Source organism: Calypte anna, chromosome 1 (assembly GCF_003957555.1).
Source record: "Calypte anna isolate BGI_N300 chromosome 1, bCalAnn1_v1.p, whole genome shotgun sequence".
Classification (NCBI taxonomy): Eukaryota; Metazoa; Chordata; class Aves; order Apodiformes; family Trochilidae; genus Calypte; species Calypte anna.
Genome location: NC_044244.1, coordinates 102,074,405 through 102,087,165, shown reverse-complemented (window position 1 = coordinate 102,087,165; position 12,761 = coordinate 102,074,405). Strand labels below are relative to the sequence as shown.

Sequence of the window (12,761 nt, the reverse complement as noted above, 5' to 3'; positions counted from 1 at the left end):
GACTAAAGAAAAAGAAGAAGGGGAACCCAAATGAATTTGTGTTTGGCTTCCCTTTGCAATTTTGTTGCTTTGCAGCAAATATTCTAATCTTAGTATTCTACTTAAGAAGTCTTCAAAGATACTGAACCTCCAAGCTATCAAATTATTAAAAAAAACCCTGTACCATAATTAGCAATGATCAATAAATGTTGCTATGTACTTTTCACACTATTTTATGGTGTGATGAAATTTAAATGTTTCACAGATAACATCTTTCCCACCTGAAATTGCATGGGCCATTACTCAGCAAACAAAATCCTTCTGTCGTGTAACACCTTCCATGAAAAAATGTCACTTAGAAAACCTTATATACATTTTAGCCATCTAGCAGTGCATTCTAATGTCTAGACCTCAAAACATACTCTGGAACATGAGAGGATGAAACAATTCCTGCCAGCAGCAACAGGTTCTTCACCACCCAAAGGTAAGAAAGAGCTACAGGACTATTACTTGGCTTAGCTCTGCACTTAATGTTTCGGTCTTCCAGGACATAGTGCAATGACAACTAAAAGAAATACGATTTTTCTTTTAAAAAGTAAAATTTTATTCTTCTCTTCATTTGTTCTGGGAAGAGATCTGATTTTCTTTGGTTCTGTCCTTGGATGTATATAGGTGTGAACCATTGGAAACACCAAATTAAGCTATACTGGCAAGTATATCACATTTAAAATTTAAGGAAAAATGGTAATTAGCTGAAAACGATTCTTTTTTATCTATGCCAATGAGATCAGAAGGTCTATGTGATTCATGAAACTTTACAGAGAGCAAAGAAAACTTAAAGAAATAAATCTAATAAGCCCATTCACCCAAAGAGAGAGAGAAAAAAAATGAGTGTTTATTTTCAGGAGGACTTGAATTTTTAGTTCTATTTTACACTGACCTTATTTATTTATTTATTTATTTATTTTAAGAAAAATGTGCCAATTAGACCTCACTGTAAAAACGGGTAGTGAATAAATCTGGAAGAAGTTCATTGTTGCAAGCAGACAAAATGCCCAAGCTTTAGATTTTAAAGATATAATCCTAAAGTACTGCAATTTATTATCCATTTTAATCCCTGAAGATTAGATTTCCATGCATTAGAAATTCTGTCTTACATATAAAACTTTCTTTCAACATTTATATTTAACTATTTTTTGAGTAAATTTTAATTCTGTTCACATGTAATCATTAAAGTATTAATTATACAAAATCACAAGTGAAATTGCCTGGGCTACAGATTGGATATGGAAATACCATGTCCCCAGAGGAATGAACCTCTAAATTTGTGAACCAAAGATTCAGGCAAACAGAATTTAACACTTCCTTTGCAAATTTACTGTTTTCTTCTTTTCTGTAAGTCAGTAAAAAGAGGATTTGTGTTGCATTTCAAGGCCTTCACCATCAAACGATTTAGCTTAGTCTTGCAACATTAAATGCTAAATATCACTTCCAAAATACTTTTTTTTTTTTACAGCTTTTAGTTTTTAAAACTATATGCCTGTGATAATAACTGCTGTCAGTATAACTAGTTTGGACACTGGTACAGGAAATAACATATTCTACTCTGGCCTGATTAGAATACTTTCCATTTCATTCCTTCTTTTTTGCTATCTACAACTCTCCAAGATGTGATTTAGCCAATGATATGTCAACCAGTTTAGGATCTGAATATTATTTTAGGATAATAGTCAGAAAACATTTGAATTATCTCAATACACACCATTGTCTTTGTTAATTCCTCCTCTTCAAAATGAGATACATTTCTACAATGCTGTCTTTTTTTTTGCTGTTAAAAATGCCTTCTATTCTAACTCCAAGACTAGACTATTAAATTTATATCATGATTACAAACCAAGAATTTTCATTTTTAATGTAAGAACTTTCTAAGAAATTAATTACTACTCACAATAAAAATAAAATTAAAAACACTTAAAGCCACCTAATTTTTGTTTCTTAGGGAGTCATTATTAATAAGAAAAATAGTAACAGTCCATGCAAGTGTCTAAGTTCAAAAGTTCAGTACTTAGTCAATAACACCTGCACATATTGCTTCATCAACTGTGAAAATTTCTGCTATTTAGGTACCTAAATATGAATACAGCCACCTAATTTCAGGAAAAGAAAGAATCTTTGCAACATGTTCTTAAATTGTTTGAGGACTACCTTCTCATCATTTCATTTTGGAGATTTCAAGGTCTAAGCCTTCATTTTACAGTGATAGTTCTGGTGGTGATCAATTTTTCATACATCCACATAGCACAAGAAATCATTCCATAGACAAGCATCATCCAACTGGGCAGAGATGACCTTGTTATGACCGAAATGGCCCAAGTGGGAACTTATCTCTTGTTCTTGAACACGAGAATCAGAGATTTCATCCTAGGTTTAACTTTATTCTCTCATACTGTATCATCTGCCTCTGAGAAACTGGTCTTCATCAGGATGCTGTAATGCTGGCGTACTCTCACAATGTTTTTGTGAGAGTTTTTCCACTCTCTCTGTCCCCCCTTCTCAGTTGGACAGAGATGTAGAAAAGCAGAGAAGCAATACTACATAAAGTACTTGTTCCCAGAAGAGTTGATATTAGTTCGAATCCTTTCCCTGAGATGATGTGTGTCACCTATACTACAAATACACTCAAGCTAGAAGGCGGTGAGTAAAAGGATAGTTTCTTCTTAATTCTTTATGACTATTCTTGCAAAAGGGAATCTGAGAACATAGTTCTATGATAGCTTACACTTCTGAGTGAAGTATGTATTAGCCTTTAAAAAAAAAACCCAAACGTATTTGCTATACAATAAAGACATTTAGAAAGCAATGTACTCATGGACTTCTTGCAGCAAAGAAACATAACACATGGAGCATTCTGCTACATCCAAATAAGTCAGCAATGCTTCCACAATACCAGCCACTATTTTACTAATGAAAATGCATTTCCACTGTAAACCCAAAATACATATATGAGAGCAAGGACTACCATTATGGATTTAGTTATTAACCTTGTAATTCTTCATATATGCCTCTCCCTAAAGATTCACAAAAAAATCTAAAGTTTTGAGATGGTAGAATTATGTGTCATGAGGTACACCACCTCTCCTAAAGCATTCCTATATAAAATTATAGAATACCAAGTTGGAAGGGACCTCAAGGATCATCTGGTCCAACCTTGGCAAAAGCACAGGCTAGACAAGGTGGCTCAATGCCTTGTCCAGCTGAATCTTAAAAGCATCCAGTGCTGGGGAATCCATCACTTTACTGGAGAGATCATTCCTGTGGCTGATCTCATAATGAAATAATTTTCTCTGGTGTCCAATTGGAATCTCCCCAGGAGTAACTTGCACCCAGGATTTTTCATCTTTTTCCATGTGACTCCTTGTAAACGGAGTGTCTGTCTGCTTTGTAGCCACCCTTCCAGTACTGGGACATGTTGATGTCTTCTTTTCTGCAGGCTCAACAAACCCAGTTCTCTCAGCCTTTCCTCATACAGCAGACTTTCCAATCCTCTGATCATCTTTGTGACCCTTCTCTGGGCTCTCTTCAGCCTGTCTGCATCTTTTCAGAACTGAATCCAGTGTTTCAGTTGCTGACTGACAAGTGATCAGTAGAGTGGGATGATGACTTCTTTATCTCTGCTGATGATGCCCTTGTTGATGCAGCCCAGCATCCTGTTGGCTTTGCTGCTGCAGCACACTGTGCACTCATACTGAGCTTTTTGTCCACCAGGAACCCCAGATGCCTTTCCACAGAGCTGCTCCCCAGCCAGGTGCATCCCAGACTGTGCTTCACTCCCGGGCTGTTTTCTCCGGTGAAAGATCTTACCCTTCATGTTGTTGAACTTCAAAAAGTTCTTATAAGCCAATTTCTCCAGCTAATCCGGGCCTTCCTTCAGGGTGGCTCTCCTCTTCAAAGTGTTCACCTCCTCACTTAGTTTGATACACAGGCAAACTTCAGTAGGGTATGCTTTATCCCATCATCCAGATGACTTGTGAAACTAAACAACATTGAGCCCAATATTCATCCCAGGTGAACACCACTTGTGACAGGTGGTCAGCTTGAAAAGGAGCCATTTACCACCAATTTTTCTATGTTGTTTAGCTGCACTTTACCCAGCTTTGGAGATCTCACATATTTCTTGCTATGTGTGTTCATAGAACTTAGATCTTTCTATAGATACTCTAGGCACTATTGCATTGTAAGTAAACAGTAAAGTTCTAAATTTAAATAGTTTCTACATACAAAACCTGTCATGATAGCTTCCTTTTTCATACCAAGCTTGTGTTATTATCCAAAGTAAGCATGGGATAATAAGCATATTGTTTAGGATTTCAAAAAGGAGACAGGGTGAAAATACAACTCTGTACATTTTACTGTCCTACAGGTTGCTCCTTTTTTGCTGTTTAAAAATTTTATTTACCAAATCCAGTTCATTCATGTTTTCCATTTCACCAAAGACAACTACAATTTTCTTTTCTTTTCTTTTCTTTTCTTTTCTTTTCTTTTCTTTTCTTTTCTTTTCTTTTCTTTTCTTTTCTCTTTTCTTTTCTTTTCTTTTCTCCTTTCCTTTCCTTTCCTTTCCTTTCCTTTCCTTTCCTTTCCTTTCCTTTCCTTTCCTTTCCTTTCCTTTCCTTTCCTTTCCTTCCTTTCCTTTCCTTTCCTTTCCTTTCCTTTCCTTTCCTTTCCTTTCCTTTCCTTTCCTTTCCTTTCCTTTCCTTTCCTTTCCTTTCCTTTCCTTTCCTTTCCTTTCCTTTCCTTTCCTTTCCTTTCCTTTCCTTTCCTTTCCTTTCCTTTCCTTTCCTTTTTCTGATTTTTAACAGTACACTAACAGAAATTTTGGGCTAAGTTTAGCTTTATGTAGGAAATCATTTATTTCTATAAATGAAGCAGAAACTATATCTTGATTGATACCACCCTACATGAGTAACCTTGTCAAAATCACTCACCCTTCTCCACCCAAAACTGTGGACTAAAGTCTAGAAATAATTGAGTGTTAGCTTTTCTGGAGTCATAATAAATTTTTGCTGAGCCAAATTTGTGGATACAATCTGCACAACAACAACAACAACAACAAGAACAACAACAAAATTTAGGTAAATACAAGTTCCTCTTAGCTCAACCACAAATATCAGGTAGAATTGAAAGGTGTTCAGAATGTCATTCTATATGCATATACACAAATACCAGCAGAGGAAAATGTCACTAAACATTTCAAATGCTGTCAGATGCCCTGTTTTGAAAATGTAGAGAACCAGGTAATATAGTACACAATGCACAGAGAGGAAAACAGTGAACAGGACATGTGCTGTTATACTCTATCTCAATATGTAGGATAAACACTCATTTGCTTGGCAATGTCTTTATACTATGTACATCAATCTAAAGAATTCTGCTTCAAAGGCTGCTGCTTGACTAAATAGACTGAATAATACCTTGGCCAGAAGCTGCTTTTCCTCCTGAAATTAACTGAGAATTTAACTTATGTAATAACTTCTGTAAACTGAGGTTTTCTGAGAAGGACCAGTCAAGTTTTAAAAGTCAAGCATTTAAAACTAAGAACCTAATAGGCATGATAGAAATAGTTTCATTGAAAACCTGACATTAAACAGGATTCTTAGATAGCAAATACCTTTTAGGAACTGTGTTCTTTATGAGAAGCCTATGAGGAGATATTCATTTTTCAACAGGTCAACCCTGAGTTCAAAAAAGTAGTTCACCTCAGTGCCCCATATTTTGTCTCACTCTGTTCATATTCCTCCCTAGAGAATTATGATAAACTTATAAAATGTATAATGCCCTCTTCCAGACAACTTGTACATTTTACTCCTCATTAAAAAAACACAAAAATCAAAAAACAAAACAAAAATGTTAAAAATCTATAAGCAATACTGTTAATCTAATAAAATCCATCTGTGACTTTTGGGACACTTAATAAGATGTGTTGAATGCAATGAAGATGAATATCTGAAAAATCAAGTGCGCTTTTTTACCAGTAAATGACAAAATACTGAAAAATACAGGGTGAACTGAACTCCTGTGTGTTATATAATCTGAAACCCGAGTCTTAAAGTAATTGCCAGTTTTCCAGTAATTAAAATAGCCCAGCTTTTACATATTTATATATATTGGTTATTATGAAAATGCAATTAAGTTCTATAAGTTCTGCTTACACATTATAGTAGATAAAAAAAATTAAACTATTACATTCATAGAAAAACAATATGAAACAGGCATGGAAGCTATACTAACCAGCTTAGAAGGGACTTTTTAGAAGCTGATAGATTTTAAAATAGGCTATAATCATCAAGCAAAGCAAGAATTCTATTCAACAACTTTTATTCCTTACCGTTCACAATTACAATTATGTCCCGAAAGTCAATTTCTCCTCTGGCTTCCACTCTTCCTTCACATCTGTATACTCCTTCATCACTTTTATTGATGTTAAGAATTTGGAGATTATTGTTTGCTAACACTGCAAATCGATCTAAAAAGGTAAGAGATTAAGTGCTGTAAGTAAATGAAGACAACACAAGGAATGTTAAATTAAGAGCATTTTTAATGTGCTTTTTCTGTAGGATCAGAATGATCTAAAAAAAACCTTCATCAATTTCAAAGTAAAATGTCAACTGATAAATTTAGATTTATTCCCACTACAAATACATTGCCATTTTCTAAAATTCAGTCTGGATTTTCCATCCACAACTTCCTACTTACTCTGAGGAGTCACCAAATGCAAGTTAAATTTATAAATCATTGCAAAGTGAGTGGAATATTCATTAACACCTACCTACAAGATCAAAAAGATTATAGAAATGAAAAAAAATATAACCAACTGTATTTGTTCCCATTTTATGGCACTATGCTAAATAATTTCTCAGTAAGGAAGGGCAAAATGCTGCTGGGCCATGAGGGGTGAGGAACAAAATGTGAGAAAAAGCCCTGCAAGCACTGAGGGGGAGAGGGAAGAGTTGCTTAAGGCATTTCAGGAGAAATCCACTGCAGCCCTTGGGGAGACTGTGATGGAGCAGGAATCCGCACTGCAGCCACAGAGGAGATCATACTGGAGCAAGTTTTCCTGTACAACTGCAGCAGCCCATGGAAAGGACCCATGCTCAAGCCTGTTATGGACTGACCAGAATCCCCATTCCCTATCCCCCTGCACTGCCTGGGGAGGGAGGGGGTTATTAAGGATTAGGCAATGAAGTTGAGACCGCAAGAAATAAGGGAGGTATTTCTTTAGTCTTGTCTTCATTTTTCACCCTTTAACTCTTTTTAACTGTTAATAAATTCATCTACTTTTCCCCAGTTAAAATCCATTTTGTCTGTGCTGGTAATCAGTGAGTGACATCGCTGTTTTAACATGACCTGCAAGCTTTTTATCATCTTACTTTATCCCCCTGTCCTGTTGAGGAAGAGAACTGAGAGAGTAGCTGGGTATGCACCTGGAAGCTGGCCAAGGTCAACCCACAATAACCACTCAATATTAATGGACTCTTCTGAGGAGAATTACTTCCTGCAGTTCAGTGTATGTGATTGCTGAAGAACTTGCACACTTGTTATTCATGTCTTTTGGCTTCTCTTTGAAGTAGTGTCAATCCTTTCAGCACTGGAGGATGATGAGATTTACTAGCTTTCAGTTTCAACTAGCAACCAAGTGTCATTTTTTGCTTTGCTTTCCCTTTTGATTCTGCTAGAATTTTAAAGCATGCTAGATTTCCCACAGCACTGATATTCCAAAATAGTGATAAACAACACTTGGTAGAAAAGCTTTTATGTCAATTATACAGCTAAGAGTCTACTCAGAGAACATATGTGCATACATATTTACAAATGAAACAGCTTTTTATGCCATGTGGGTTCTGTTTCATTACCAAGAACTCTAGCAGAAAATGAAGAGAGAAATGTAAGCATAAAATTTAGTTACTATTTACCTGTAAGAGGTTTACAGGACACCAATGGCTTCAGTACATTTACACTAAATATATATAGTTTATTTAAGTCATGCTTGAACATTAATGTCATTTCAGACACTATCACATACAAATTATATGGAGCAAATAAGGTACCTGGAACATACAGAAACTAATTGAGAATGGTGAGAAGTTATTTCATCCATAGCTTTTTCAGCTACAGGCCTACTGCACAGCAAAAACCTCTATAGATTTTCATTTCTGATTTTGTGCATGGGACTTCTGGCAGAACAAATCAGTCTTCTCTTAAAATCAAACATACAAATACAGGTACTAGGAACTGTCAAGAATTTACAAAATAAAAATAGTCAAAAGTGTGTGCTCCAAAAGTCCTACTAGCTGTAACGTATACAACAGGAGAATGGTCAAGAAAATAACAGAAAAGCCAATAAATTAGAGCAATAACATTTTCTCATGTCTTCCTACTATGCTAGTGCTTGAATGATTAAAAAGAGAAGCAGCTTTCTTCTACCCCTAGAATACACTGCAATGTGCAATTCAGTTTGGATTTGAAATTATTCAGTGTTGATGTAACTATGAACTAAAACCCAAAGGAATAATTATTTTTTTTAATAGGCATCACTTAAAACATGCCAGGCAAATTTGATGTGATTCAATTTGAAATTATGCATATATATTACAGGTACTGATGCTTAGCTGGAGATTTAGAAGCAGGGAATGCAATATGAACCTGAGATTTTGTATTTCACAACACATGAACAGTAAGACTTTGGGTATGCTCTTTTTCTACTGTATTATAAATCCATATAGACATTGTCAAAACTCATGAGGTTCAGAATGTCCTATTTTTACATTATTTGAAATGTCACTTCCTCCCAAGCATGACTGGGATCTTACTTGGATATGACCTTATATCAGAACATGTTCTACATTTTCTCATTGTAAGCACTGTTAACGAAAATTGTTAAAAAGTCACATCTGTGCATTAATTAAAAACTTTAAAATATATAGTTAAAAATATATTAAAATTTTATTTAAAAGTATATAGTTTAAAATATAAACATATAAAATTATAGTTAAAATATAGTTTTATATATTTTATATATTTATAACTATATATTTTATTTTATATGTATTTTATTTATATTATATTATATCTATATTACATATAGATATATTTTATTTATATTTTATATATAGTTATAGGGGGTAAATCTCACTAATTTTAAATGCCTAATTAACTTCTTCTCTGCAGGATAAGTACTTGAATGTACCAAAGGTGAAATTCATCTTCACCAAACTTTTATCAGTTTAACAGTTGGGGAAATCTAGCCTAAATAGATCACCTATATCCCCAGTTGTTTTTAACCCAAGGGGTCTCTCAGTCATGCAAGTAAATGCTCATGACAGTACAAAAAGCCTCTGCACTTGAAAGTCTGAACTAATATGCAAGCTTATCACAACCAATGCAGTGTTTGGTCATTGTCATAGCTTTGTGTGCACAACAAAGTTCATCTGTGTATGTTTTAAAAATGTGTTCAACTTCTACATACATGGCAATCTAGGAAGAATTCCTGCAAAGGAGCTCCCGGCAATATTTTGGGCATTTGGACCTCATATCACATGGACAATATTACCAATGAAAAAAAAACAAAAAAAACACTGAAGAAAACCATTGTATATAAAAATTCTCTATAGACCACAGAACCTAGGCAAATTCTATGTAGGCTGATGGGCAAAAATCCATCCTCCACTATACTGTCATTAATCTTCTTTTACAATAATGTTTTACTATTAATTAGAATGTATAGCTTAAAGAGTTACCAAAATACTAACTGTCAGCAACAGCTGTGACTTCCTCGTTCCGATACAACCAGCTGACAACAGGAGCAGGTGAACTGGTAACACGGCAAACAACTTCTGCATCTTCTCCCTGCCTGAACTCCTGTGGAGACACTATGTCTTGAAAAGTGAGTTTTTCTGGAAAGGAAGAGAAAAGAATATAGTAAGCATCTTCTAGTTGACTTAGCATTAAAATTATATGTGATACTACATCAGATAAAGGTGAGTATTACATGTTCTCATTGTGATAAACACAGAATTATTTCCATGTGTAATTATTTCAGGTAAGACTGAAGTGGTCCTGGACAGATGACTTTTTCAGTGGAAATGTTTTTACAATAATTTCGCATTATGAAAGTCATTGCTTTATTTATATAAATTACACATAAATATATTGTTAATGGTTTGCAATGTTCCAGAGCACAGTATTGAAACTCTAGCCTTTTAGAGGCCTTTATATAAAGGTTAATACTCTATTTACTATCTTGTGTGTTTTATTCCTCATTGTTTTATTACTAATTAAAACTTCTTGCTTTTATTCCATCAAAACCACCAAGATTATTTTGAAAAGTCTTAATAAAAAGGTGGAACTTTAGCTGGAACTTTTTCAATGACTGTGAATAATTGAGAACCCGAATGAAACAATTAGCATTAAGTCAACATAATTTATAGGTTTTTTTTTAAGAAAACAACATTATTTTTTTAGGACTGACACAGCTTTTATTTACTTCAATCCCAAATAACCAAACTTGATATTTATTAGTGGAATGAGTAAGTTCAATATTATCAGAATTTAGTGTTAGAAGTCCAAGATGGCATTAGTGCATTATCTCATAAAAAACCTAATGCAGAAACTACTGACTGAGAAACAATTCTGGAACATTTTCTTAGACAGAGATGAAAAAATCTCTAGGATCAAAGTCTGCCGCTTACATTTCATGGGTAGATTTGGAAAACCTAAATAAGAGATGCAACTCCACCTACATCTTTTTGTATTTACATGAATTCAGGCTCAAATAATCCATAGAGTTCCCATAGCAGAGGCAGCATACTTTTTTAATATATGTATATCTCCTGTATACTTTTACAAATTATTTTATCACGTTTGAAATATTTGTCCATATGTAAGTCAAAAGGAAAACTCTTGCAGGTATCAGTGAGTACAGAGCCAGACCCTAGGTGCACAGTATATCCCACTTTTTCCTTATGCCACACCATAAATCTGCTTAATGAAACTTTTATGTCAGTTCCCACAAACTTTCATGCTTCTTGTGTAGGTCTTTATTTAACCTGGAGTTAAAGGTTTATCTTTAACTCCAAATTATTAACATTACCACATGTAAACACTTCAAAACATTTCAGCCTTGCTCAGGTGTCTCCTAGGGAAGTGACTGGCACTTTTAAGCATACAAACGTATTCCACAAAACTTGAAGCACTTTGAAATGCCAGTTTTCAAGCCATCATGGAATCACTTGTAACTGCAATAGCCATTTTTATTCTTGTTTAATGGATCAGTTTTTGTTTGTTTGTTTTAATTTGTCTTTATTATCTTTCAGAACTTATGATTCCATTGTATTATCTATCTCATTGCAATTCCTTAGTGCTCAGTTCACTGACAAAAAATTATTTTATGATCATTAAAAACAATTCTCTGTTGAAACTGGAGCAAAACCCATTTGAAAGTCTTCTGGCATATGGCCCACCCTTTCACCAACAAAAACCTTACCTTGTATCTTCAAAGTATTCTTGTTTTATGTACTGCTTTTCGGCATTTTTGATTGATATAAAGAATATAGTACAATGTAAAGTTATTTAACTTAACTGGAAAAAAATGACTTGTTAGAGGTTCTCTTACCACAATAGAATGTATTTACTTTTTAAATATAGTCCTCAATTACTTGTTTGCAATTGAAATGCATTTTGGTTGTTCACGAAAAATTCCATTATCAGACTAAGATTAGGGTAAAACTGACATTGACATAAAAATAACTAATCCAGTCTGAACTGCACTTTGTAAATGGCATCTACTGCACTTCCTGCACATTTATTTACACATATATCTGTAATAGGTTGTAGATGTATTAGTAATAAGAATTATATTGACATCAGTTTTTTATCATATTTCTTCTTTTTCATGAGGGCCATACAGTGCACGCTCATAAGACAATGTTCTAAGATACAAAGAAAAAGTGATTCAAAATAGTACAAAATAGCAACCATTAAATTTAAGGTTTCATCATGACATCTATTAACTAAGCTGTGGGAGATACCTAGAGCCGGAAGATACAGTTCAGAGGGTAGAAAGGTATTTTAAAAGGCTTTACTTTCTCAACAGAAGTGGCCTTTATGATACAGTCTTTCATTTGTTAATTGACAATATTTTACTTACGATAAATTTCCAAAACAACAGTAGCTTCTTGAGTTTGTCCTTTAGCATCTGTTGCTTGACACCTATATATACCAGCATCTTCTATATCTGCATTATAAATGGTTAGACGGGCTCGAATACCTTCCTTCTGCACAACCACTCTTTGACTAGAAACAATCTTCTCTCCTTGTGGATTATACCAGTCTATGCTCTCAGGCTCACCGATGGCTACAGACAAAATGAAAAAACAATGCAACATTAGAGGTTCTGGTAGACACCATGCAACATGTGTGTGTATCTAAGGCACAATCTTTATGCAGCATCAAAGAACTGATAAATGATGAGAGCTGTGACAAAATCTTTAGAAAGATAATCAAGGTAAAATTGCGGGCAGGTGTATGATCATTAAAACGGTATAATGAGTAGCTCAAGGATTCCAGGCAGAAAAAATAAAACCAGACAGTTATAAACTCTTAAAAGAAATAAACAGACTTCTCATTAGTCACTGGAGCCACAGCTCACAATTGTCAGTGGAAGATGACAACTCAGCAACATCAAGGACTTTCATCAGGCATCTATAAAGGCAAACTCTCCTCCTAATTTC

The 12,761-nt window shown here is 34.4% G+C and overlaps 1 protein-coding gene across 1 annotated transcript in view; it reads right to left on the bottom strand.

Annotated features, from left to right (window-relative positions):
* Nucleotides 1-12,761, bottom strand: part of NCAM2 (neural cell adhesion molecule 2) — a 179,134-nt gene that overhangs the window by 100,442 nt on the left and 65,931 nt on the right. Inside the window, exons 3-5 of the mRNA XM_008501978.2 lie at nt 12,179-12,385; nt 9,783-9,926; nt 6,362-6,499 (exon numbers count right to left, since the gene is read on the bottom strand). Coding sequence (XP_008500200.1) covers nt 6,362-6,499; nt 9,783-9,926; nt 12,179-12,385 — 489 coding nt within the window. The remainder of the gene's footprint in view (nt 1-6,361; nt 6,500-9,782; nt 9,927-12,178; nt 12,386-12,761) is intronic.